Genomic DNA, 26,858 nt, shown 5'->3' on the forward strand with positions numbered 1-26,858 from the left:
AGGCTAAAATCCAGTCAAAATAGGGAGGTCCCACCTCAGGAGTAAAGAACCTAAATCTGGAAAGAATTTTCACAGCCTGTTAGGGAAAAGAAACCTACTGATCTTCAGACAATTCCCTCTTCTGCTGTTTTTGTTCTTTTATTGAGCATCATCATTGTCTTATGCCTTAGCCATGCATTATATCAGTTTAAGGGGACATACTGACTACACGATATTAAAGCATTTAAAAAAGCATTTAACCTTCATTGTCAAAAATAAATAAAATGCAAAAGTTAGACCAAACAACTGAAAAGAGAAACAGGTTTGTTAACATCCATGTTTATCATTCAGAATCCAGAATTTGTACAGAAGCCTTCAAAAACAATTGTCAATTTAAGTTATTAAAATTTACCCAATTCCCTTGGTAAGACCCATCAACTTTCTGTAACAGTGTTTGTTGAAATGAGGAAGACAACATGTGGGAAGAGACTATCATAAAAGAGTGATAATCAATGGTTAATGGATTATTGTAAACTGGTTTTTCCAAGAAGCTAAGCGTCATGCCCTATAACATTATATAATCTTGAAAAATACAAAGAAAAATTCCATGCTTTTTAGGTTAATTTGATATAATTTCCAAGATATAAACTTTAAAATCTGATGCTATATTGTTCACATACTACTCCCATCCCATCCCCAACTCAGCAAGAAGTCACACCAAAATGAGCGCAAAGGAAGTATTGCCTGGATTTGAAATCCTCCCTAAGAATAGCCCTAATGTTGGAAGTTTCTGAACTGCCTGCTCTTCAAAAGTGAATCAATACCAGTCAACATTCCCATCACCTCCCTGCTCTTGCAAGGTAATCTTCAGCAATGGCAAGGATCGGGTGGGGTGGGGTGTAACCACTCATTCCAAAGCCAACCCTTGAGCTTGTGCTGAAGGGGACACAACGGGTGAAGAAGGGCTGTACTGCCCCATCCTGAGCTTGGCTGCTGTCCCCTTTCAGGCTGGCATTGAATGATAATGAGCTGGCTAATTACTAGTAACTTCAAGGGGTTCAAAATGGCTGGGCAGATATGATTCTAAGCACCATCTTTGAGAGAAGATATACTGATAGTCTTTCAAGCCAGTCTACTAGAATGTTCCACAAAGCCAAGGTCAGTTCAGTGGCAACCTTTCCAAGAGGCATGGCCATATATACAAACCTGTTTCTCAGTATTTCTCAAAGCCATACTTCTTTCAGGGGGAAAACTGGCGATAAGATATAAAAACTGAAGATGTAAAACATGGACTCCTCAAAGAGTCTATGTGTATGTACAGTTGTCCTATGTAATTACACTTTAATCAAAAGTACTGAGAAAGCCTTGCAAATCACCTGTGCTGCTTAATGCCATCTCCAAACGGAAGGCTAGAAAATGTAGCCAACTTGCCCGTTCTTTTGGGCCCAAAGATTTTACCAAATGCAAGCAGACGAGATATGTTTGAGACAGTACGTGTAAATTATAAAACAAGTATTCCATAAGTTGTTTAATGAAAGTTTAAAATATGGGTTGGATGCTTTAAAGTCTCAAACAAGCAGGGGCTCCTCTCTAAGGAACGAAGAGAAGTTTGAAGTCGATTCCTCTTTAAGCTATTCTGAAATAGGCCAAGGGTTCCATTTCAACACAGTGCTCTAAAAAGATCCAGTTGTATTTTTTCACATTTATTAGAAGCTTCTCTTAATGAAACTATGGTTCGCTTTGACAGTATTTGCCAAAACATTAGAAAGAACTGCATAGATAAGAATATAGAAATAACTGTAAACATCTGTTTAAGAATCAGAAGAATTCCTACTTTCTGCTGCATAAATTCTATGCTTTCAGGCACACAGATCTTCATTCCCGACCCTCTGGACCGAGCAGCCATTAAGACTGAAATCTGAGGCCTAACTTCAGCTTTGCCACTATCAATATTTGGAGATATTTTCAAAAAACATGGTGGGCAGCCATGCACTTGAAAGGCAAGATGTATCGTTTGTAAACAAAACTGGTCTTCAATCCTGAAGTGTAGTCAAACTGAACGCTGACGTTGGTAAAATCAAGCAATCAAGGCCAACTCTAGAAATGCAGGCAAAAAGAGATTTCTCCCCTTTGGGTAATAAAGGAAGCAAGGAGAAGAGGGGAGAGGAATCAGGGAGGAGAGAAACACGTATTTCGTTTATCCCGACAGAGGAATACTTATTCCCTAAAACATTCTTACATGAGAACCGCAAAGGAATGTGTAGGAGAAGTCCACAGAGGCTGCTAGTAACAGAGGCCTGTATACGGACTGGAGTAGCACCAATAAGTTGTCCTTTAACCACCTGCAATAACTAAGCCCCCAATCGCTTCCCACAAACCAGCACAGCTTCCTCTGGCCGGCACTGGAGAAAGTGCTGCAGCTCTACAGGGCGGAAGCGGAGAGGAGAGCCGAGTCCTTCCGTGGAATCGCCATCTGCACAACCAGGGGTCAGAACGATGCAGGCAACGCAGGCCTGCTCCGGGCACAACATTTTCAAAGGTTACAAATCCATCTTGTCTGCACAAGAGACTTCCACTTGGCGCCAAGCCTCTTTGTATGGTGATGCAAATAAAACAATCTTCTGCATTCAATACTGTGACGCAATTACATTCTCGAACCTCGTTCCTGCAAAATCTGGGGGGGGGGGGAGGAATTATAGGAGAAATTAGATTTGACAAAATCTTCCAAGTGGATTTGTATACTAAACATTATTTACTTGATTCTAAGAAAACCCCTGCCTCTGACCAATACAAAGTCAGCAAACCATCATTTAGCCACTGAGCATAAATATCATAGCCATGAACAGTTTGTGCAGCTCCTATCACCAAGACACAGGAACGCCACCTTCTGCAAGGAAAGATGTAGTTGACTAGAACGACTGGAGGCGCTTTGTGACACAAAGCTTATTTTAATAATCTGTGGGCCCTTTATCCCATAGCAGTCTGACCACCAGCCCTACTGGAGGGAAAGTGTCTGAGAAACCCTGCACTGAAAAGGTTTGTCCCTGTCCGTCTGGGAGCCGAGTCCCTGGCCCTTGCGCTACTCCAAAATTGGAATAATAATCCTTCAATCCACTTGTGCCCAGTATTAGGAGTTAAGGGAGGTAGAAATACAAAAACAAGAGCCAACACTGTGAGGGGGGTGGAGGGGAAGCAGCAGGAGGCACTTGGGCCACTGCCTTCACACTTAATCTAACATTATAGGAGGAGCCTGGGAGCATCTTTGTAGGCTAACAAATGTTATTAAAAGGCAAAAGCTGCTTTTCAAAAGAAACGCAGGTGCCGTTAAGCTGCTTCTTAGAGCTCCTCAAAGATGGCAGAACATGAACAATAATGGCAAAAATGCAACATGTCTATTGAACATGGAGACACCTTGCTGGCTTTTGGCTCAGCAAGTATTACAATCTGAGAAATCTTTTCGCAATAACTCTGACACATTCTTAGAAAAACCAGCAATCAAGTGACGCCTTAGGACTGGTGAGGTGCTGCAAAACCCTAGATTTTCCAATCACATATTTTAAAGACCAAGACTGTTGACCTGTTTCAATGAGAGAACGTTTTACTTTTCACTGGAATGCTTTTTATAGTTTGTGTCTAAAATGCGCATAGAACTCATTCTTCTCCAGTTCTCACCATCACTCTATTCCGGAAGAATTAGAAGATGACTTAGTCATTTCATGTTAAGGCACGAAGTAAAACTATGGCTGTCATAGTAATAAAAAGCAAGTAAAATATCCTTAAAATCTACTCTGCAATCTTGAAATAGCTTGAATTTTTAGCCCCCGTAACTAGTACCTTTGCCCGGTTCTGTCTTGCCTGAGAATGGAAAGCCACCTGCACCCCTCTGGTCCTCTTAACTAGAGTGTCTGGCGTTCCTGACGGCAGCCCTCCTGTGGGTCCCCTTTGGGAGAGGAGAAGGCCAGATCTACGTGCCATGGGCAGATGCCCATTCAAGTTCTGAAGATTCTTCCATTCTCCTTCAAGCCAGTTTGGGCTTAAATGCAAATGGCATTGTCCAGAAATTGAAACTTTGCTAATTAAACCAACATTTACTCCCACTGCTCCACCCAGCACTCAACTACCCCCCACCCCCACGGAAGAGGCCATGGGATGCAAACAGAATTCTTCTGTAGTGGGATTGGCGGGTGGGTTTACTTCAGCTTTCCTTTCCAAAATATAATCTACTTATTCTGAAGGCCCCCAACTCAGGTCAGAATCTGAAACTGCAATGGGCATGAAGGGCCCCACCTGTGGGCAGAGGCAAGGCTGCTTTCTTACAAGGAATTAGTATTGAAGTGTAGTAATAGAGTGGAATACCATTATATTTTGAGTTGACTGGCACATTTTGATTTCTCCTTCATATTAAGAAAAAGTTTAAAGCTCCTTCTGAGCTAACATGATTGTTTTTCATTCTTGTCTGCTAAAAAAAGGAGGGGGGGGGAGGGAAACTGTCATATAGCTGCAAAGGTTTTCTCATCTGTGAAAGGCTCAGATTTTTGGTTCTGCCGCAGAATCAGGTGCCTCCTGGTCAAGGTCAGGTCCTACTGCCTCAGGACTACAGCGGCAGCCATGAAGTGATGGCGCCAGGCTTCCATAGAAACCTCTGCCCAGCCTTTGAACTGGGAGCTTCCACCCAGAATCCTGCACAACGGGAGGTGCAAATTGGCCAGCCTTGGGGAGGGGTATCTCTGGGGTTGTTATTAAGGAGCTCCTTATCGGAGATTTGGGTGTCATCTTGCTTGGCATGTATGCTTTTTATGTTAGGCTTTTAAATCTGTTTGCTTGGGTTAAAAATAAAGCTTAACAATTCTTAGTCGCTGGTGTGTTTGTTGTCCAAAAAGACCAACTGCCTGGGCACCTGACCCCTGCTCTGACCCCTGGCAACCACAAAGCCCTGCGCCGAACTTTTATGCGCTCCTCTCCTCTTCTCAAGACGACTCACCTTTGCTTTCTCGCTGGGCTCACTGGCTGTGCCGTAGGGCGTGTTGTGCAGCTCCTTGGAGACAACGCAGAGGAATTCTGCCTGGTCCTCGTTCCCATAATTATAGGATGATCCGATACTCACTAGCTGGAAAAGGAAAGAGAGGCTTAGTTGCTGCTCTTGCTTGCAAAGGGCCCGAAACCTCACATCGCACAGCAACAGCACCCAAAGGCTCCACTAGCTGGAGGGGAGTTCTCTCTTTTTATTCTTGACCCTAGGAAGGGCAGAGCCATCATTTGGGGCCTTATTTTATTCAAGCTTAGGTAAATTTAGTTTCTCCTTTGATCCTCAAATACCATCTTTATCAAACTGATCTTTTCAGGCAGCAGTGAAATCTCTAGAACTCTGAAGGACAGGAAGACCCACAGCATGAGGAAGCTCTGGCAACCAAGCCCAGAGTAAGAAGACTTAGGTAGGCTTGAGACTGAAGCCCCTGGTCTCCAGGTAGAAATAAACAGCATTTGTTTATTTAACAAAACTAAATCTCAAAAAGATAATTTCTTAGAAATCTTTTATTCTGGGGTTTTGTCTTCTAGGAAGGAATTCCATGGAAACCGACTGCTAGCTTGCTCCAGCTGGAGCAGAAGCCATAAAACAGAATTCACTTCAACTTGGGAGAGTAGAGAAAAAAAAGAGACATTTTCATTGAAAGATGCAGAACTGACTTCACCGGTCATTAAGCTTGTTTATAAAACAAACTTTGCTGGGTTTGACTTTCAGACTCATTTAATGTACAAAGTATAGCCTCCAGTTACTCTCCCAACTAATTCCAAAAATCCGTCTTCTCATTAGGTTTGCAGTTAATATAGTGTTAATTTTGTTACATTAAACCTGGTTACAGTCCAGAAATAAAGAACAAACCTTCATTTGATCACGATTAACACAGCTCCATTGATCAAATTTATACAGCCTCCCATAACTCCATGGGTTAAAGCTCCTTTGATTGAGATTGGCTATAACCCTCTTGCAATTTGCAAAAAAACCTTTGCAATTTGCATACTGAGCAAATCAACAGATTATGCTGTTAATATGGCTCTGCACTACATCTTACAACATCTTGAATCTCCAAAGACCTATGCAAGGGTCCTCTTTTGTAGACTTTAGCTCAGCATTCAATACCAGACACTCTTCTAACTAATGCTAAACCAGCTACAGGTACCTGAACAGACTTGTAAGTGGATCACAAACTTTCTAACAAACAGGAAGCAGCAGGTGAAGCTAAGCAGGATCACATCAGATACCTGTACAATTAGCACAAGGGCCCCCCAAGGCTGTGTGCTCTCCCCACTTCTCTTCTCTCTGTATACCAATGACTGCATCTCCAACGATCCATCTGTTAAGCTACTGAAGTTCGCAGATGACACAACAGTGATTGGTCTCATTCGAGACAATGATGAATCCGCATATAGACGAGAGGTCGAACGACTAGCCTTGTGGTGCAACCGAAACAATCTGGAATTGAACACACTCAAAACTGTAGAAATGGTGGTAGACTTTAGAAGAAATCCTTCCATACTTCCACCTCTCACAATACTAGACAACACAGTATCAACAGGAGAAACCTTCAAATTTCTAGGTTCTATTATATCACGAGATCTAAAATCAGCTAACATCAAAAACATCATCAAAAAAGGACAACAAAGACTGTTCTTTCAGCGCCAACTCAGAAAGCTCCAACTGCCCAAGAAGCTGCTGATACAGTTCTACAGAGGAATTATTGAGTTTGTCATTTGCACCTCTATAACTATCTGGTTTGGTTCTGCAACCCAACAAGAAAGACACAGACTTCAGAGGATAATTAGAACTGCAGAAAAAATAATTGCTACCAACCTGCCTTCCATTGAGGACCTGTATACTGCACGAATCAAGAAGAGGGCCGTGAAAATATTTACAGATCCCTCACATCCTGGACATAAACTGTTTCAACTCCTACCCTCAAAACGACGCTATAGAGCACTGCACACCAGAACAACTAGACACAAGAACAGTTTTTTCCCAAAGGCCATCACTCTGCTAAACAAATAATTCCCTCAACACTGTCAAACTATTTACTAAATCTACACTACTATTAATCTTCTCATCGTTTCCATCACCAATCTCTTTCCACTTATGACTGTAACTTTTTGTTGCTATCATTAAGGGTTAAATTGTACCCTATGACCATAATTTGTGTTGTAAATGTTGTACCTTGATGAAGGTATCTTTTCTTTTATGTACACTGATAGCATATGTACCAAGACAAATTCCTTGTGCGTCCAATCACACTGGGCCAATAAATTCCTATTCTATTCTATTCTATTCTATTCTATTCTATTCTATTCTATTCTATTCTATTCTATTCTATTCTATTCATTTATTTATTTGATTTTTAAATAAATAAATAAATAAATAAATAAATAAATAAATAAATAAATAAATAAATAAGAGTGATGGTGGCCACTGCACAGTTATACCATTTGTCTGTTTTTGGGCATTTATGAGGCAATGCAGGTAGTTATTGCCCTCCTTCTAAATTCACAGTCTCTTTTGTGTTTTCAAAATAAATGATCCCAATTTAAAAGCAGTAGCAATTGTTCTGAATTTTGATCCCTAAACTTAACATCCACATCTCAAAACTCAACAGTATTACTTGCTGGTGTTTTTCTAATGCTAGAATGACAAGATTCTTTTTCAGTGTTATAATAATCCATGTTTCTCACTAATCAGTTTGTCTTCATAAAAGTCTATAGATGCCGAATTTAAAATTGGGGGTTATGGGTGGAGGATATGGCAATTTGACATTAAAAATTAATATCTTTTAAATTTTGCCCTAAAGATCCTTAACGGATCCGTGTCCAGTGACCCAGAGGGTGAACTAGTCTCGAGGCCATAAGCTTTGCACTGTGTATTAATATACAATTATTTTATTCTTCATTTCCATTAGCAAGGGACTACTTACTCCTGGTAAGATCTGCCAATATAATATTGGTACAACAGACCCAAGCTTAACATCCCCAGGACTCTCTTGCTAGTGGCAATTATTTGCGACTAATCTAGTCTAGTAAGATGCAAATGATCAATCACTTGGAAGTCTAAGTGTGGCTATTCAGGTTTCTGTCCTATGCCTGATTTTGTAATAGATACTAACCAACCACAGGTTAGCTCAATTCTCCAATCTTCGTTAATTCTCCTCCGGTTTGCGCTGCTATCTAACACTGGCATGACCCTAAGGGCTTCCCCGCAACCCACCGGAGCAAAGAGTCAATGCTAAGGCTGTATTCTCTTTTATGTGCCTGTTTACTCTCCTGTAATCTCTTCCTCTCCAATGACTGAAATACAAGCTTTCATTTCCTCATGCTCATCATCCCCAAAACAGGGGAAGATCCCTGAGGCAGTGAGCAAAAAAAGATAAGATTTACCCCTTTTCTCCACTTCCTCGTGGACCGAGTTCCAGAACATGAACTTTGCCTACAATTAGGGCTCACCCAGCCCTTTGGGGTCATATCCTCCTGACACTGTAAGTATATAGGGGCACTTTCTTAGCAAACCTTTCTAAATCTTTTCTTTTATGTACACTGAGAGCATATGCACCAAGACAAATTCCTTGAGTGTCCAATCACACTTAGCCAATAAATTCTATTCTATTCTATTCTATTCTATTCTATTCTATTCTATTCTATTCTATTCTAAATTCTATTCTATTCTATTCTAAATATTTATTACAATTTTCCCATCTCTATTGATGTTTTTTTTTAGTATCCGTCCTGTAAATTCTAAATTAAATACTAACATGCAGATTAATGGCAACAGCTGGTAAAATAATTGCCATGTTCCATCAAATTATCACTTTTGCTCAGAAACATCAAAAACCTGAGCAAACCCATTTTCCTCCTCTTTCAAACCAAAGGGAGGCCCAGGAGCCACAGGTGGCTTGGCAAGCAGCTTCATGCAGCCAGTAGTGCTTCTGGAAAAGTAATAATCCCCAGTCCTGAAAAATATCCAGAAGCAGCTGGTACTAAATGTGGCTGCACGAGCAATACTGGGCACCCAAAGAACAGAGTATGTAATAACATTGCTGCCCCAGCTCCACTGGATGCCAGTTTGCTCTGGATCCAATGCCAGGTTTTGGCTATGACCTTAAAGACCCAGATGGCAGGGGGGCGGGGCTACCTTATCTCTGGAACCATCTTCCGCCCAGTTCACTAGCTCATCCCACCCAGGGCGGGAGGACGGTCAGTTAAAGAATTCTGACTGGTGGAGTCAGTCGATGCCCCACCCTATGGAACACTCCCCCCCCCCCCCCGATGAGGCAGGGCCCCCTCTCCGTTTGGAAAGGTTTGGAAAGATGGCTCTGCTCTCTTGCTTGGGGAGCACAGAGGAGCAGATGGAGGTGGAGCTGACTGGCACCCTGAAAGCACCACCAGCCCGCTTCCAATTAACTGAATTATAATCAACCTTGCCTCTTTTTAAATTTTGCATACTGGTTTTTAATGTTTTAATATTTTATTTATACACTATCCAGAGCCCCTCTGTGAGGGAGATCAGCTGTTTCCAAATTTGATAACTAAGTAAAATAAATGGAAGAAAATAAATTCACCCCCATTGCCGTTGTGATCCTGAACGCAGGATCTCGCCCCCACAATCTCTCTCTCTCTCTCTCACACACACACACACATACCAGCTCCAGCTGCTCCACTAACCACCAAGCAGCTGATCCATGCAGCAGGGATTCCTCTGGGACCAGATGCTTTTCAATGTGGCCTTTCTCCGCTACAGGTTGCATCAGCCTGACCGAAACCCTGGTTTGCCAGGAAAGTCCCTGGGAATTATCCGGGACAGATATGCTCATATATATCACAACCCTGAAAAATCCATGCTAAAAAAAAAGAGCTTCAAGAAGTTTATAAAGGAGAAGAAACAAAATTATGCAATAAAGACCTTGGGCTAAGCAAAGAAAAATCACTGCCTATTCTAGCATCTCATTTCCTGATCTTCAGCTAGCTATAACTCACCTGACAACAATAATTTAATCTCTGCTCATTCTTGGGATGGACATTATAGCCATTTATTCAAGACATCCTTCAGTTTTGCTACCCTTCCTCAATGACGCATCTCACGTATAAAACATCAAAAACAGTTTTCAATTGGAAAAAAGACAAATCTCTCAGCAGAAACAATTATACCAGAATTTCCAAAATCCAACCCCACCTCTGCTAGCTCCTCTCTTCATCTCCACAAATAACTCTTTCCAGATCCAAAATTGGGCTTAATTCCATCTTTCTTCCCATGGACAAAACAGGAGATCAGTCTTATCCTATAAACTATCATCCTACCAGCCTCTCATCTGCAATCAGTAGCTTAAATATCAGTTTTTCATATTATAAACTTTCTGACTCAAAGCTTTCCAAAAACATCCTGGCCTCAAAGCAGGCAAGGTTCAGACCAGGTCATTCAACAATGGACCATAGCATAATATTATATCCTCCCAGCCAAGAAATCTTCTCAAAGATTCCCAAAGATTTCTTCACACAGCTGCCCTTCATGGGGGCTAAAAGGTAAAGGTAAAGGTTCCCCTTGCACATATGTGCTAGTTGTTCCCGACTCTGGGAGGTGGATGCTCATCTCCATTTCAAAGCCAAAAGGCCAGCGCTCTCCAAAGATGTCTCCGTGGTCATGGGGCGGGCATGACTAAATGCCAAAGACACACGGAATGCTGTTACCTTCCCACCACCCTATTTTTCAACTTGAATTTTTATGTGCTTTTGAACTGCTAAGTTGGCAGAAGCTGGGACAAGTAACGAGCTCAGCCCGTTACGGGGCACTAAGGATTCAAACCGCTGAACTGCCGACCTTTCGATTGACAAGCTCTGCGTTTAGCCACTGAGCCACTGCCTTTCTGAAGGCAGTCTTATACCGTGTGGAAGATTTTGGAGGAAATTAGCCACATTGATTGGTCACTGCTTTCTTAAATAGATAATATCACTGCATTAAAATACCCAGTTAAGGTGAGTTAAGGTAATTATAAATTATAAAACTAAACCTATTCCTATCCAAAAAGGGAGTGAAGCAAGATTGTCCCATTTTTGTCTAATTTGTATATTAAAGATGTTTTTATTGGAGCAAAAAAAAAACATGTTTTGCAGTTATTAAGTATGTCAACAAGTAATAACTATGCTGGTAATAATCAGCAGCCATCCAATGACTGCATGTTTATTCATTTATTTATTTATTATTTACATTTCTATACCGCCCTTCTCCGAAGACTCAGGGCAGTTTACAGCCAAGTTAAAAAGACATATACAAAAATTAAAACACAACTGTGATCTATAGTAGCAGTGCTAACCTGAAGAGCAGCTACTGGAGAGGAAGAGCATAGAGGGCTCTTCTTTTCCCATTTATGCCTGGGAGTTTCCTGAATGGCAATGTGGGACCCTGAATGCAGTAAGATGAAAGTATTATTGAATCAATGATAACAATGATGATCGATGAAAGGCAATAATGCAAGGACAGAGCAAGTAGAATGAACTCACTTGAGAGTTCAACCCTGGTTCTTTCTCTTTAGGAAGAAAAGTTTTTTTTTTCTTTGGCCAGATTTTTTTCAGTTCAAATTAGTTAATAGTAATTTAATTAGTTTTATTGGATTTACTTTAAAACAGTAAAAAAATCATGGAGTGTTCTTTTTTTTTTTTTTATTTATATCCCGCCCTTCTCCAAAGACTCAGGGCGGCTTACACTGTGTCAAGCAATAGTCTTCATCCATTTGTATATTATATACAAAGTCAACTTTTATTGCCCCCAACAATCTGGGTCCTCATTTTACCTACCTTATAAAGGATGGAAGGCTGAGTCAACCTTGGGCCTGGAACTTGCAGTAATTGCAAGCAGCTGTGTTAATAACAGACAGACTTAGTCTGCTGAGCCACCAGAGGCCCCTTTGAGGAGAAACACTGGATATGAACTGATGAATGATGAAGACAAGGAGCACACCAATTCAATCACACTTGTTTGCAGTAACTAATCTCTAAAAATGAGGGACTATCAAAAGAAACCTGAAAAAAAAGTCAAGGTGGTCAAATCTTCCAAATCATTGAGGGATTACTAAAAGAAGAAGAAAAACTCAGAGATCCAGCTAGAATCCAGTACATGTTGCAAGTCAGGAAAGTGACCGCTGGTTTCAAGAGATCACCAGAATTATAAAGGAAAACAGGATACTGTTTTAAACAAGAACCCTGTTCAGAAATGAACCATAAATTCGCAGAAAAGGAAGAGGAAACAAAAAAATTACCACCCCCACCCCCAAAGGAGCAGCAATATCACATTCAAAAATGAAGTTTTCTTCAGAGGCACCATAACAGGAGGCTCTCAGCTATGTACGAAAACAAGGGGGAGGGGGCTCCTTCCAAAAACAAACCAGAGGCAAAGGGAGTTAGAGAAGAGCCAGAGGTTGTCCCCCACTTCATGGATTATCTTGCTGGACCTAGTTAAGGAACCTCTACCTGTCTCTCAAGGCAGGAATGATAGTATTGGCCTTCCTATAAGAGAGATGGGCGGGTGACTGAAAGTGCAGCTGTGAACTCTCCACCACTGAAGCACATTAAAGTAACTGACACATTAATTGCAGATTATTACTTAATTTGGCATTACTTAATACCATGCTTCCCCAAAAATAAGACCTTGTCTTATATTTTTTTAAAATCTGAAATAAGCACTTGGCCTTATTGCCATACGCTCAAAAGCCCGATTGGGCTTATTATCAGGGGAAGCCTTATTTTGGGGGAAACAGGGTAACACAGATATTATTACTGAAGGGATATTGCTATTACTAATCTATACTTGCTATTGATAATAACGTAATACAGATAATCCTCCACTTACGATCAAAATGGAGCCCAAAATTTCTGTGGCTAAGCAAGACAGGTGTTAAGTCAGTTCTGCTCCATTTTATGACCTTTCCTGTCACAGTTGTTAAGGGAATCACTGCAATTGTTAAGTTAGTAACACAGCTGTTAAGGGAATCTGGCCTCCCCATTGACTTTCTTGTCAGAAGGTCTCAAAAGGAAATCACCAGTGTCATAAATATGAGTCGGCTGACAAATGCCTGAATTTTGTTCACATGACCATTGGAGATGCTGCAGCAGTCATAAATGTGAAAAAGTCATAAATCACTTTTTTCAGTGGTGTTGTAACTTTGAATGGTCATTAAACCATTGTAAGTTGAGGACTACCTGCACAATATTACAGTGCCTTATATACCAATACAATAAAACTTCTCCCTCTCTCTCTCTCTCTTTCTCTCAACTGGGCCTTTATCTGCAAAGGAAGTGAAATCTGGTTACATTACCTGTTCAAATTTCCAGCCATCAGACATGGTGGAGACCATCTGAGTCAACTCCTCTTCCTGGCACTGTAGCACTCTGTAAACATGCTTGACTGGCACCTGTAGCAGAGAACAAGGCTGCTGGGATCAATGCAGGAAAAGGAGCTCTCCTGAATCCTGCCCCCCCCACACCAGGTCATGGGTACAGCTCCCCCGTTGGTGGGACTGGCCTCAAAGACTGTCAAAGCGGCCTCAAGAAGAGAGAAGAAATGCTGCTGGAGCTGGGAAAGGCCACGTTCCTCTTCCAGACTGGAAATCTCACATACTGAAAGAGCCCCAAACCAAACACCACTTACTCAGAAATCAAAGAGGGTCCCACCTGTGAGATTTTACTGTCTCTTTCTCTTATTTTGTCCTTCACCAGTTTAATTAAGGATGTGATGTTGTAGAATTCAGCTTCTTCAAGCACACCTTGAAAAGGAAACCAAATTACAAAAGATAAAACTGAATTCTGGTGGCAATGAATGTTTGTTACTGCCATCCCTAAGAGGCAGTGAAAGCCCAGGCCACAAACTGCTACCTGTACTACCTCTCTTCCCACTTTCAAGAGTGGCCGTGGAACACAAGGACAACAGAGCCCAAACAGGTGGAAAAGGGCAATAGTCTACATGCCACAACATTCCTTTCCGTTTCTTCAACTATATTATAATTAGAAATATTCCAGCTGAAGGAAGGGGACTTTGAAGGGGAGAGCATATTTGTAAGGCTGCCTAGCCTTACAAAAGGAGACTTAGGTCTGCTTGTATAAATCTAGTTCTTCTTTATTCCTACTTTTTATTGTTTGGAAGAACTGTTATTTTACAAGATTTAAATGCCAGGACCAGTTTATTTTTCAAAATTTCAAGCCCAGAAAAAGAGGCCACTACAAGTTGAGGTGCTAAGACCAGCCAGCCTGTGCAAATAATCATGCAACTGCTTTCCAAATGAAGCAATTTGAAAACTAATTTTTGGAACCAATGAATTTCAGGATAGTTTTCCTGAACTGCAAAACGTACCTTCCTCTGCCAGGTCTTTATTGATAACCAGTTTTCCATGTCGGAGATAGTTCAGTACCGGTCCAAAATAGGTTGGATCTCTGTCTATTAAATAGGCACCTGTTTCGTCCTAATTAAAAGAAATAAATTTTATTTAGTCTGTACACATCCTGGTTTTCCAGCAATCAGTTCTGTAAGCAGCTTTCTAAATTTTAACAATAAAACAAATGATGTCGGTGAGAGAGATGTACTTTCAGATTTGCAAGTTTCTGTTAATATAACTTCATGTTAAAGTAAAATTAGTTCATCTGGATGGGCTTTTTGTCTGGACTACCTCATGAGGCAGACATCAATTTTGCCATTCTGAAGAAGAACTTCAAATTTTGATAGGATGTGGCTCATGCTTATGGTAGATTATTATTCTAATTATTATTATGCAAATTAATCACTAGGAAAAAGGGAAGTATGTTTATCCAAATAATATTTAATAAAGTTCCATTTAGTTAAGAAGGAAAAGCAAGTAAAGGAAATAGGAGTGGGGGGGGACAGAAAAATGTAGCACAGCCTTAGAAGAAGTGCAGTCTGTGATCTTTTCCTGCAACTGAGAACATCCAGATAGGAGTACTTAAGAAACAGGTATGAGGGATTATTAATATGCCATTAATAAGAAAAATTCATCCTCAACAACGAAGTGAAATATGTTCTCAAGCAGTATTAACCATTCTTAGTAAAATCAGGAAAAGCAGAAGAGCTTTTGCCTCCTTATTCGATTAAATGAACAGAGCAGGCTCTGGCAGAATTTCATTTTTCACAGAAAATCTAAGGTTCACCATTTGTACTAAAAAGATCATCTGGAAGTGGATCATCTCCAAGCAAAGCCAATAGCTCAAGTTCCATAACCAAACTGGCCGTCTTTTCTCAGCTTCCTCTGGCATTCCAATGATATCTAAGAAGGGTTGGAAGGAGTCAAATTCCAGAGGCCCTGGCAGTCTTTTGTATGTTCATAATATACTTACTGCTTTGTCACAATTTTCCAATTGAGGTATTCTATTATTTGCCATCTCTAATTGGGAATTTATACAGACAGTCATATAAATTGAATAATTATTTTATTTATACGAACATCTGCATGCACACAACAATTCCAGAGAGTCTGGACTTTTTACAACTACTATCAATCAATACCAGATATAGATATAGTCCAGCAAAAACAAAAACAAATGCTAAATCCTCCAATCAAGATAACCCATCTTTACCATTAGGCCAAAAACCCAGCAAGTAGAGGCTTTTTAATTTCTAGCAAAAGGTTAGTAGCGGGAAGGATGTTCTGAGGCTAAGGATTACCTCTGGTTCCGTACGTCCTCCAGCCCAACATAGGGAGGGAACTCACACTCAGGAAGAATGCAAAAGAAATGAGCATACTTAATAAGTGTGTAGCGCAGAGAGACCATGAATTCTATTCTCTCCATGAGCACAAAGCCAGCTGGTTGACCTAGGCCTAGTTATTAGCCCTGGGAAGGAGGCAATGGCACGCCACTTCTATAAAACCTTGCCAAGAAAACTGCAGGGACTTGTCCAGTCAGTCTCCTAAAATCAGAAATGACTTAATGGAAGAAGAAAGAGGAAGAAGCATCACATTTTAGGGGGGAAAGATGTTGACAAAGACCCATCCAGGCAAATGATAAACAAGTTCCAATAATTAAAATATATCATATTTATGGACCTGCTAAGCCAGGTCATGTTCCTGCCTGAATACCATCAGGAACCAGGCAAAACATGGGAAAAAGAAAAGGACAATATTCTACAACCAGGTGCATCAACAGAGAAGGCTTAAGTGGCCCACTGACTAGAGAGATGGCAAGATGATGACAGGCAGCAGAGAAAAGACTGAACTGCTTAATTTCTAGCATGCATCTGTCTTTTCCAGAAGGGAAAAGTGACTGGCTTGTAAGAAGCTGCAGCATGGGAAGCAGAAAAAAAATACAGATTAAAATAGAACCAAAGAATAGTTACAAAGAAGGCATTGAGGGACATTGGTTCATCAGGGTCTGACAGATCTTCTGTAATGCTGCACAAAACGAGGAGTACCTCACCTATGAGCAGCACAGGCTGAATCTAGGCGACAAAATATTTAAGTACGAATCCGGTTCGGATGTCCCCATAAAAGGAGCAACAAAGAACACATTCAGTAATTTCCACTTGTCCAGAATCACAGGGGCAGAGCCAATGGTCCTTTTTATATTTACCATCCAACGCTGCAGAGGGAAGAGCAGGGCATTGGGCACGAGAGAAAGCTTTCCAATGGCTGGGTAAGGTAACTGACAGCAGTGACCCACAGAGCCCTTACGCACTGGGGAGAGGAAGGCTTCCCTAGAGCTGCTTGCCTCTCGGCATCCTTTATCCTTTGTTTCACCTGGTTACATTCCAGTTTAAGAACTGAGGAAGGAGAGGAGCCGGGATTTAAAAGATCAGATTCAACACCCTTGATTTGCGGGGGCTGAAAATGGTCCTGAAGAATTCCTGGTGCTAAGCTCCGAGGGCAGCAGAGAGGCTCCCCCAAAGGTTTGACTCAACTTTGCTCTGATGGATTTGGACTGTAATCTCTCCAGCGCCCGCAAAGGAGCTGGGCTAGCGGCTCAGCCTGGAAGGGCGGCTGCAAGGTGGAAACTTTTCCTCGGACTGGGAAAGTACAAGGAGGCCGTTGGCAGCCGCCTGTCCTCCCTCCACGTCCCTTGGTCTATTTTACGGCCGGGAACGCTCCCTAAACGGGGCTTCGTGTCGAGGTGGAGGGGAGGGAGATCCTCCGAGAAGACGGGAAAGAAAGGAAGAAAACGCGCGCCATTAAAGCAAGAGCGGCCGGTGTCAGACACAGGCGGGGACCTCGAGGGCCGCCCGGGGGCCCCACCTTGTCGGAGTCGAGGTCGGGGTCGGCCTGGCAGAGGCGGAAGAGGAAGCTCTTGGGGTCCCTGCAGAGCGTCTGCCGGGTGGTGAGGAAGCAGGTGCCGCCCACGTTCAGACGGACCCATTTCCCGGGCAGCGCCGCGGGAGGCCCGCCGCTCGACGGGGCGGCGCCCCTGGAAGGGCTGCATCGGCGGAAGGGCGCCGAGGGAGGCCGGCCCAGGCTCAGCCCGCCCGCCGGCGGCGCCGGGAGCTCGCAGGGACCGTCCGTCGCCATCCTGGCCCGGCGCCGGAAGGTCCCCCCGCGAAAGGCCTCCCCGCCGAGCCAGCCGCGCCCCCGACAGCCGCGAGCGCGCCTGCGCAGGGCCCCGAGCGAGGAAGGGGCGGGGCGTCCGCCCCCTCGCTTCCGCTCCTGCTGGAGAGGCGGGTCTTCCGGCTGCCGACTGGTCCGGCCTTCTTCTCCCTCGCACGGCTGGAAGCGGCCTCGAGCGAAGGAGGCGCGGAGGCGGCCGGGGCAGGAACTGCTCGAGCAGCGGAGGGCTTGGGAATCCTGGGATGGAGGGCAAAAGAGTTGAGAAGGAGCGGCAGATGTCATCTCAGAACCACTGCACCGCAACTTTCGAAAATCCTGTCACATCAGGAGATTGGAAGAGAACCGACGTGGTTCCCATCTTCCAAAAAGAAGGGCGGGGGGGGGTGTGGAACAGACCCAGGAAACTACGGACCAGTCAGGCTAACATCAATACCCGGGAAGATCCTGGAAAATATAATCAAAAAACAGATCTGCCAACACCTAGAAACAAGTAAAGTGTAAAGTCCATTTATTGGTATGTCTAAGCTCATAACTGCCAATCAAGAGACTTAAACAGAGGCTTGAGTAAAATAGCATTTAATCTTGATCAAGCTTAAATGGTTAGCTGTTCCAAACACATAATGGTGCATACATACATGCAAGGAAGAACTACGAACTTATGACAGAAAGCGATGTCCTCTTATACCCAAAAAGTCATAAATCCTCAACTCTGGCATCTGCGTATTCTGGAATCTGGTTTGCATGTTCCCATAGTATAAGTCAGTGAATGTAAACTAACTTCTGGATTTACATCGGGTCACACAATAGTAAGGGTCAGTGTATGTAATCTGACTTCTTTCTGTGGTGTTATCTTTTCCATTTGTCTTCTTAATTACCACTTGATTTCCTGGAGGATGACATACACGTTCTCAGCCAGAGTGGGGTGGGGAGAGATCAAATGATGGACTCTGACAATTTCCAGAGACTGTCATTGGTGGGATGAGGTATCAGTAACAATTCAGGAATTTAGTCAGTGTGACCTCCATAACCATCCATGATGGCATATTTATGTTCTAACCACAAAAGGGCACAATATATATATGTCAGTGTTATGGGAAACAGATATTTACCATGTGCAGTTATACAAACAAGAGACCAAGACATCAAATATCATTAGCAAGTTTCCTACTAATTCTAGTATTTTAGTATATATGTTCCCTTCATTCCTCCCTTTTGAATTAATATGATGGTATGCATGCCATCATGGTGAATAACCTTATTCTATTCAGCATATAAATGGGAGCGTTCCTATGAGCATACATTCCAGCTTCTGCCCAGGTGGTCAGCCTTATACCTGAACTCTGGAGACCAGCAATCTTTCTCTGGTCTACTTCCTTATAAACAGGTACACAGGGTGGACAGTATATATATAAAAAAATTGCTATATTCCAGCGGCTAGGCAATTGCACATAGGCAAAATTTCCAATATAAGCCATCTGGAGCATGTCAATTACCACATCCGTCCATAACCTATTCTAATCTAGTTATTTTCAAATAGGTTACTAGGTTGTGTCAGTTCATAATTGCTGGTAATGTATGATTTTCACCATCATCTGTTCCTCCCATTTATCCTATGCATAAGAAAAGTTCAAATGTTGAACCATTGCATTCTTATACCTTCAAAATTTTCAGGAGTATGATATCAATATCTCCTAGGTCTAATGATCAGGTTTCTATAGGAGCAATCCTTGCACGTTTCAACAATCACAGTGTTGCAGTTCACAAGTACAATCAATAACAACAGCATTCAGTAACACAATCTGTAGAGTGCAAGGTTGCACAGCTGCTTTTGAATCTTCAGATGGAGTAAAAGAGTCCACCAATCAGGTCAGTAAGGCAAAACTTGTTTCTCCTGCAAAGAGAAAAATTCCAAACAAAACATATGCATCAACATGACCACATTTTTGAAAATGTTCATTCTCAGTTGGTCTCCAGGAATCAGTTGGCACTTGTGGAGTTCTTTCATGGAGCAAGTTTCTCTTCCACCTGACAGAAATCTAAGGTGTTCAGGACTTGCTGCTTGCAGAAATCTAAGGTGTTCAGGACTTGCTGTGACAGTTACTCAAATACAATCCTTACATGAATATATAAAACAAGAAAGAAAACTTTACAATGAATTGCCACCCTTCCCCCATCTGGGGATTGAAAAAGAGTCTTTTGATCATTACATGTCCAAGCATTACATGTCCATTTCTTTATTGGGAAGTTCTGCTCCACTTTGGTGTTTTTGGTGACTTTCAGTAGAGGCTGGCTCAAATGGATGGAATGTCTCTTTTGGGGAAAGCATCTTGACCCATGTATTTGGTTTCCACAGGTTTGAGTCATCTGCAGGACTAAAAAACATGAGAAAGGGTCCCCTTCTCCTCCCTTTCTAGGTGAGAAAAGGCATTGTTGGAGGATTAGGGAGGGGGCCAAAGGAGAATAGATAGCTTGCAGATAGAACTTGAAAACTGGTACAATATATTCCCATATGAGAAAAGGTAGCTGGTCCATCCTGGACGAAAAGTCGTTTTCCTTCTTTCCAGCACTTTTAAAATTCATACTCACACAAAAGTAGGGACAAAGACGAAATGACACAACTTGGGGAGGTGGTTTACACACAAGTCTCAGTTTTTTTAACAAACATACTATGTGGAAGACAGAAAGACAAACAATCAACAAAAACATACTATGTGGAAGACAGAGAAAAAGACAAACAATCAAAAAAAACCCATCTCCCACCCTTTTTATTCAGGTGTGGAAGTTGTTCACTAACAAATCCACAGTATCAAAAACTTCCAAAAACAAATCACATCATATCTTAGTGAAATCACCATTTGTCTTACTTGTTCATACTTTTCTAACTCCTAACTCCTATCATCAAACCGTTATTTTAGTGCCTGAAGCTTCAAATTCAAAGCTTGACTTAACAAATTAAATTCTTCATAGCACCAGTATCCTTCTAAGTTTCTTTCCACATCTTGTAATAAATAAATAAATAGAATTTTATTGGCCAAGTGTGATTGGACACACAAGGAATTTGTCTTGGTGCATATGCTCTCAGTGTAGATAAAAGAAAAGATACGTTCATCAAGGTACAACATTTACAACACAATTGATGGTCAATATATCAATATAAATCATAAGGATTGCCAGCATTATTGTCTAACTTATAATTGTCTAACTTAACTCTGAAATAGTTCTTAAAACAGGGCACATCTTGTGCTACTAAAAAAAATAAAAATAAACAATACAAACAGCAAATAAGGGGCGCCTTGAGTCTGATTCCAAAAAAATGCATTTTGTAAGCTTATGGATAAGTTTTTTTATGTGGAAAATCTGAGTGCATTTAAAAAACAAAAACAGATTTCTGCTTAAAAAATAAAAATGCACCCATACATAAGAAGATAGCCATTTGCCTGAAATGCTGTAGGGTTTCCTGCCTGGGCAGGGGTTGGACTAGAAGCCCTCCAAGGGTCCCTTCCAACTGTTATTATGTATGTTAACAGCTTCAAAAATACAAAGCTAAATGACACATTTTTAGTCAACTGTGTGCTTTGAAAACATTTATAAATGTATAGGTTTAATCAGGCAGTTTAAACCTCAAACATTTCCAGAAAAAAGAAAAATTAAAATTAAAATCAAAATCAAAATTGTATACAGGGTTAAAAATTAGAATCAAAATTGTTTTCAGGGTGGAAAAGAAAATATATCTGCAGGGCTTTTATGCAGAGGAAGAAATTCCAAATCAGTGAAAAGCAAAGCTCCAAAGAGCCTATTTGTCCCTCCCTTCTCAGACAGGCTCAGCAGAGAAAAAAAAAAATGGAGGGGGGGGTGAATGGTTCTCCCCCTTCGTCCACCCCCTCCCCTGGCTCAACAGGGAGTAATGGGGAGGGTAGTTAAGATGACAGAGAGAAAAAAAAAATTTCAAAAAGTCCACCCTGAGGGGGGGGGAATGGCTGTTGTCCAGCCCCCCTTTCTCTCACCCCTCCCAACCTGGCTCAAAAGAGAGCGAGGGGGGGTAAAGGTTAGAATAAGTCAGTGAGGGCTAGGGTTAGAGAAAAATTCCAAAAGTAATTCATTGCAGCAGTCAAGCTGCTTGCTCCATTTCTCTCATGTATCCAAACACACACACACACACACACACACTTCTTGCAAATCCAAAAGACAATACAGAAATCTCACACCTTCTCAATGAGTTTCTCTAACACTGCAATCAGGCTGCATTCCATGCAAATCAAGCATCACAATTATCTCAGGGAGCTTTCTTACAAGCTGCACTCTCTCAACAATTATTATGCAGGTCTGGAAATGGTTGCACACATACATACACACACACACCATCAAACAATGTTTACAGACCTGGGGAAGTTGTCTCTTTAAATCCTTCCCCCTCAAGTGGGAAAACTCAGAGAGCAGTTTCTAGCTGACCAAACCATGGAGGCTGAAGTCAAATTCCCTGATTCACTGGCCATTATTTTGGGAGATCTAAACAAAGTTACTGATTGGAACATTTTGAAGATACCACTGCAGACCTGGATGTACTCACAGAGACTGTAACATCATATGTCAGCTTCTGTGAAGACCTATGTGTACTGACAAAGAACTTACGAATATACAGTAACAACAAACCTTGGTTCACACCTAAACTTAAGCAGCTAAGTCATTCCAAAGAGGAAGCCTACAGGAAAGGTGATAAAATGCTGTACAATCAGGCCAGAAATGTAACCAGAGTACAGTACAATCACTTATCCAACAATCGATCCTATACTCAAATTATGCTCAATTGGGCCTGCTCAGTGGCCACTCCCTTCCTTAATTCTTTCTACCCTTCTCATCCTTCTTCTACTTTCTTAATCCTTTCTCCTCCTCACTTTCTCACTTCCTTCCTCTATCTCTTTCTACTTTCTTTGTTCTTCCTCTCCTTCTCTTTCCTACTTCTCTTTCTCCTTCCCGCTTCTCGCTGCCAGCCTTTCCAACCCTCTATCTTCCCCTCCTTCTCCTATCCTATCTTCCCCTTCCCTTCTTTCCTACCCACCTGCCTACCATCAAAACGACACTATAGAGCATTGCACATCAGAATAACTAGACCCAAGAACAGTTTTTTCCGTGAAGGAAAGCTATCACTCTGCTAAATTTATTTCCTTCAACAATGTCAAACTATTTACTAAATCTACACTACTAGAAGTTTAAGTAATTTGCAAGCTGGCCATACAAATCACAATCAATTCAATCACATTCAATTCTACATGCATACCCAAGAATTTTAACAGAACTCACACCAAATTGATCCTAGGTCTTCTTACCACACATAACAGCATCCACCTCTTTAAGCAGTAGAATGTCTCTGCCCTGGGGTGTTGTGGGGTTTATCTTGTTAGAGTCAGGGCTATTAAGGATCATTCACTTTTCCAGGAAACAGATGAAACTCCTGGAGGAATTTTAAGGGAGACTCCCTGCTGAGTGCATTTTACAATTGCTCCCAGCTTTGCTAGGGAATCCTTTCCCAAAACATTTCCCCAAAACATTGTGGCAATATTTAGAAAGGAACGCTTGAGTGATGGTCCCTGAAAGTAGCTTGTGTTACTTAAAAAGAGTGAGATCTGTTCCTTACTCCATCAGAGAGTCTGAGGGAAGCAATTTGCCCTCCAGAGCCCCATCAATAAAATTCAGGATAAAATTCAGGGGTCTGGGCTGATGTGAGGGGTGAAGGAGCTAGGGTTTTGGGGTTTCTGGCCTGAAGCCTCCCCGCCCAGTGACTGAACTGGGACATTGTTGTTCAAAGGGCATTATCTCCTCCAATGGGCAAATTGAAGACAACATTGATCTCTATGGATGGAGGTACTCCAGGGGTTAACTGAAGTTCCCCTCCCTCTTCTTTGGGGATTCCAGGAAGCAGCTGCTAAAAGAGCGGGTTGCTTTTGCATTCTCCTTTCTTACGGTTCTCTGCAGTGGGGTGGGGGGTTTGTAGTTTTGCAATTTCTTTCTTATGTCGGAGGTGCTTTGACTCACGAAAGTTATTTTCAGCAAAACATCATCAGTAAACTTTGGTCAGTAAACTTTGCAAAACCAATCCTTCAAACGATTCAGAAAAAGGGGTGGGGGGATTTTTGAAGGATCTGATGAATGCAGTGGAAGTTTACTGTTTTTTCTTTTGGGACACCCAGGTTTAATCCTTGCAGGACAAAATCCTAGTTCTCTGGAGGATGAGGCACTCCTGCAAGGTGGGAATTCCAATTGAAAGGAACTGGAGTGCTGCTGTAGGCACTTAAGCCAGGCATAGCATTTGCATCGTAATATGGTGTGGGGGAAACTTTCCTTCCTCCTCAGTCACTTTGGCTAGTTTGTTTCTTTTTCTGAAAGTGACAAGGGGGAGAGGATGTTGGAGTGAGTCCACACGCTCTCTGAATCTCTGGCTGACAGAGGAGGTTGAAAAAGAAACCAACAAAGGATTCCTCTTCAGTTCATTTGATGGTAGCCAAAAAATCAGCAAATTTGTTGATAAAATCTAAATCAAAGCTGTCTTCTGGAAGCCAAGCTCCCATGCTAGTAGGTTGGCCAGATGGTTTTAAAAGCAACTTTGATTGCTACGATAGGTCTAAAATCATCTGAAAAGTGTCCCAATCACTAAATACACAGTTAGAGGGAAACACAGTTCTACTCTTCCAAAGAGGTTACTTCTTCCAAAGAGGCTACCAGTATGGTTGCCCATTTTATTTTTTATTTTTATATTTTATTTTATTTTTTTATGTTTTATATATTTTATTCTTTTTTATTTTTTATTTATTTTTGTAAGGGATTTTACCTGACACAAGCTCGGGGTCTGCCTCACTCTCGGGCCGGGGACAGCTCGAAGTTCTTGGCCAAAGACCCATCTCTTCCCTCGAGACTTTCTCGGGCTTCTTCGGTCAGGGGGTTTTGAGTAAAACCCTCCCTCTTTTTAGTAAGGGCTTTTGTCCAGTGAGGGGCTTTCTCGGGCACTTCCTAGGCTTGGAACTGACAAACTCTCCTTTTTTCAAAAGGATTTCTTGGGCTCCCCTTTCAAGCTCAGAGTTTTTACCAGAACGACCCTTTCACTGCAGACTTTTATTCCAACAGTCACCCGCCTTTCAAAGTGATCCGCTCTGGCTGATATTCTCGCGAATAATCAGAACCGCAAATTGGATCTCCACACTCACTTGGAGGGCAAACCTCTAGTAGGAATTTCCCTCCTCTCATTCACGCACACACAAAGCAACACTCCCCTCTTACCTCCCCCCCAAAAAAAATTTCTACTCACCTAGGATTGTAGAATCTTCCCGGTTCAAGCCTCAATGGGGCGTTCAGGTCCGGCTGGAATCAGGATCTGCTGGCATCCGGCCAGTCCAATATCACCAGTTCAAACGTACTGGGAGCGCTCTTTGACATTGTCTATGGCCCATGCCAGTTTTTCCTGCCCACCGTTTTGAAGGCCTGCTGAACTTCAATGGAGTTCAGAATTGTGGGGGGCTAAATGTAGCCATTTCGAAGAAAAGCATTGCCTTCGAGCCCCACGTCTGGGCGCCAAATGTAAAGTCCATTTATTAATATGTCTAAGCTCATAACTGCCAATCAAGAGACTTAAACAGAGGCTTGAGTAAAATAGCATTTAATCTTGATCAAGCTTAAATGGTTAGCTGTTCCAAACACATAATGGTGCATACATACATGCAAGGAAGAACTACGAACTTATGACAGAAAGCGATGTCCTCTTATACCCAAAAAGTCATAAATCCTCAACTCTGGCATCTGCGTATTCTGGAATCTGGTTTGCATGTTCCCATAGTATAAGTCAGTGAATGTAAACTAACTTCTGGATTTACATCGGGTCACACAATAGTAAGGGTCAATGTATGTAATCTGACTTCTTTCTGTGGTGTTATCTTTTCCATTTGTCTTCTTAATTACCACTTGATTTCCTGGAGGATGACATACACGTTCTCAGCCAGAGTGGGGTGGGGAGAGATCAAATGATGGACTCTGACAATTTCCAGAGACTGTCATTGGTGGGATGAGGTATCAGTAACAATTCAGGAATTTAGTCAGTGTGACCTCCATAACCATCCATGATGGCATATTTATGTTCTAACCACAAAAGGGCACAATATATATTGTCAGTGCTATGGGAAACAGATATTTACCATGTGCAGTTATACAAACAAGAGACCAAGACATCAAATATCATTAGCAAGTTTCCTACTAATTCTAGTATTTTAGTATATATGTTCCCTTCAAAAGTAATAATTAGCAACCGGCACGGGTTTGTTTAAAAACAGATCATGCCAAACCAATCTTATAGAATAGAATAGAATAGAATTTTATTGGCCAGATGTGATTGGACACACAAGGAATTTGTCTTGGTGCATATGCTCTCAGTGTACATAAAAGAAAAGATACGTTCATCAAGGTACAACATTTACAACACAATTGATGGTCAATATATCAATATCAATCAATATAAATCATAAGGATTGCCAGTAACAAGTTACAGTCATACAGTCATGGTGGTGGGAACTATGAAACGATTAATATTTAATATTTAGATTAATATTTCATTCTTCAACATAGTGACTAAATCAGTAGACCAGTGGACGTAATATTCCACAAGGCATTTGACAAAGTAGACCACAACCTACTTCTTGGTAAGCCAGAAAAAAGTGGGATAGATGGCATCACCACTGGATGGATTTGTAACCGGCTGACAAACCCTCTTCAATGTCCTTCAAGGTCCTTAAAGGGTCTACGTCTACATGGAGGGAAGTAAGCGGTGGGGTGCCACAAGGTTCCATCTTAGGCCCAGGACTCTTCAATATCTTCATAAATGACTTAGATGAGGGAATAGAAGGGGAACTTATCAAATTTGCAGATGATGCTAAACTGGCAGGAATAGCTAACATCCTAGATGATAGGCTCAAGATCCAGATGGATCTTGACAGACTTGAACACTGGGCCCTATCTAACAAAATGAAATTCAATGTAGAGAAAAGTAAAGTCTTACACCTAGGCAAGAAAAGTCATTGTCAGCCTCCACTGGCTACCAGTTTATTTGCTATACCTTTATTGTTTTATAGCTTTATACTGTCTGATGGATTGGGCTTTTATTACCCTGCTGATTTAGGCTTTTATTACCTAGCTTGCTATGGCTGTCATGGTAACGGGGAGGGGGGGAAACAGTGCTGGTAGAGAAATGAAACTTTAGAATAGAGTAGAATAGAATTTTTTTTTATTGGCCAAGTGTGATTGGACACACAAGGAATTTGTCTTGGTGCATATGCTCTCAGT

At 41.7% G+C, this 26,858-nt stretch overlaps 1 protein-coding gene across 1 annotated transcript; it reads right to left on the minus strand.

Annotated features, from left to right (window-relative positions):
* Window positions 1–1,330: 1,330 nt before the first annotated feature.
* On the minus strand, window positions 1,331–17,597 carry KCTD5 (potassium channel tetramerization domain containing 5). The gene is made up of 6 exons (XM_058157146.1): window positions 17,235–17,597; window positions 14,351–14,459; window positions 13,675–13,766; window positions 13,320–13,415; window positions 4,961–5,086; window positions 1,331–2,653 (listed from the first exon to the last, which is right to left on the minus strand). Exons 1-6 carry the CDS (start codon window positions 17,502–17,504, stop codon window positions 2,624–2,626), a joined length of 723 nt encoding a protein of 240 aa, XP_058013129.1. The 5' UTR covers window positions 17,505–17,597; the 3' UTR covers window positions 1,331–2,623.
* Window positions 17,598–26,858: the final 9,261 nt, after the last annotated feature.

Source organism: Ahaetulla prasina, chromosome 14, assembly GCF_028640845.1.
Source record: "Ahaetulla prasina isolate Xishuangbanna chromosome 14, ASM2864084v1, whole genome shotgun sequence".
In the NCBI taxonomy this organism is placed as follows: Eukaryota; Metazoa; Chordata; class Lepidosauria; order Squamata; family Colubridae; genus Ahaetulla; species Ahaetulla prasina.

Bases quoted from the DNA above. Each gene is read 5' to 3' on its own strand.
- KCTD5 (XM_058157146.1), bottom strand. From the start codon at position 17,504: ATGGCGACGGACGGTCCCTGCGAGCTCCCGGCGCCGCCGGCGGGCGGG. The intron at 14,460-17,234 runs GTGGGGCCCCCG...TCTTTTAATTAG, and splicing joins CCGACCTCGACTCCGACAAG to GACGAAACAGGTGCCTATTT. The intron at 2,654-4,960 runs GTGAGTCGTCTT...CCCCCCCCCCAG, and splicing joins AGCCCAGCGAGAAAGCAAAG to ATTTTGCAGGAACGAGGTTC.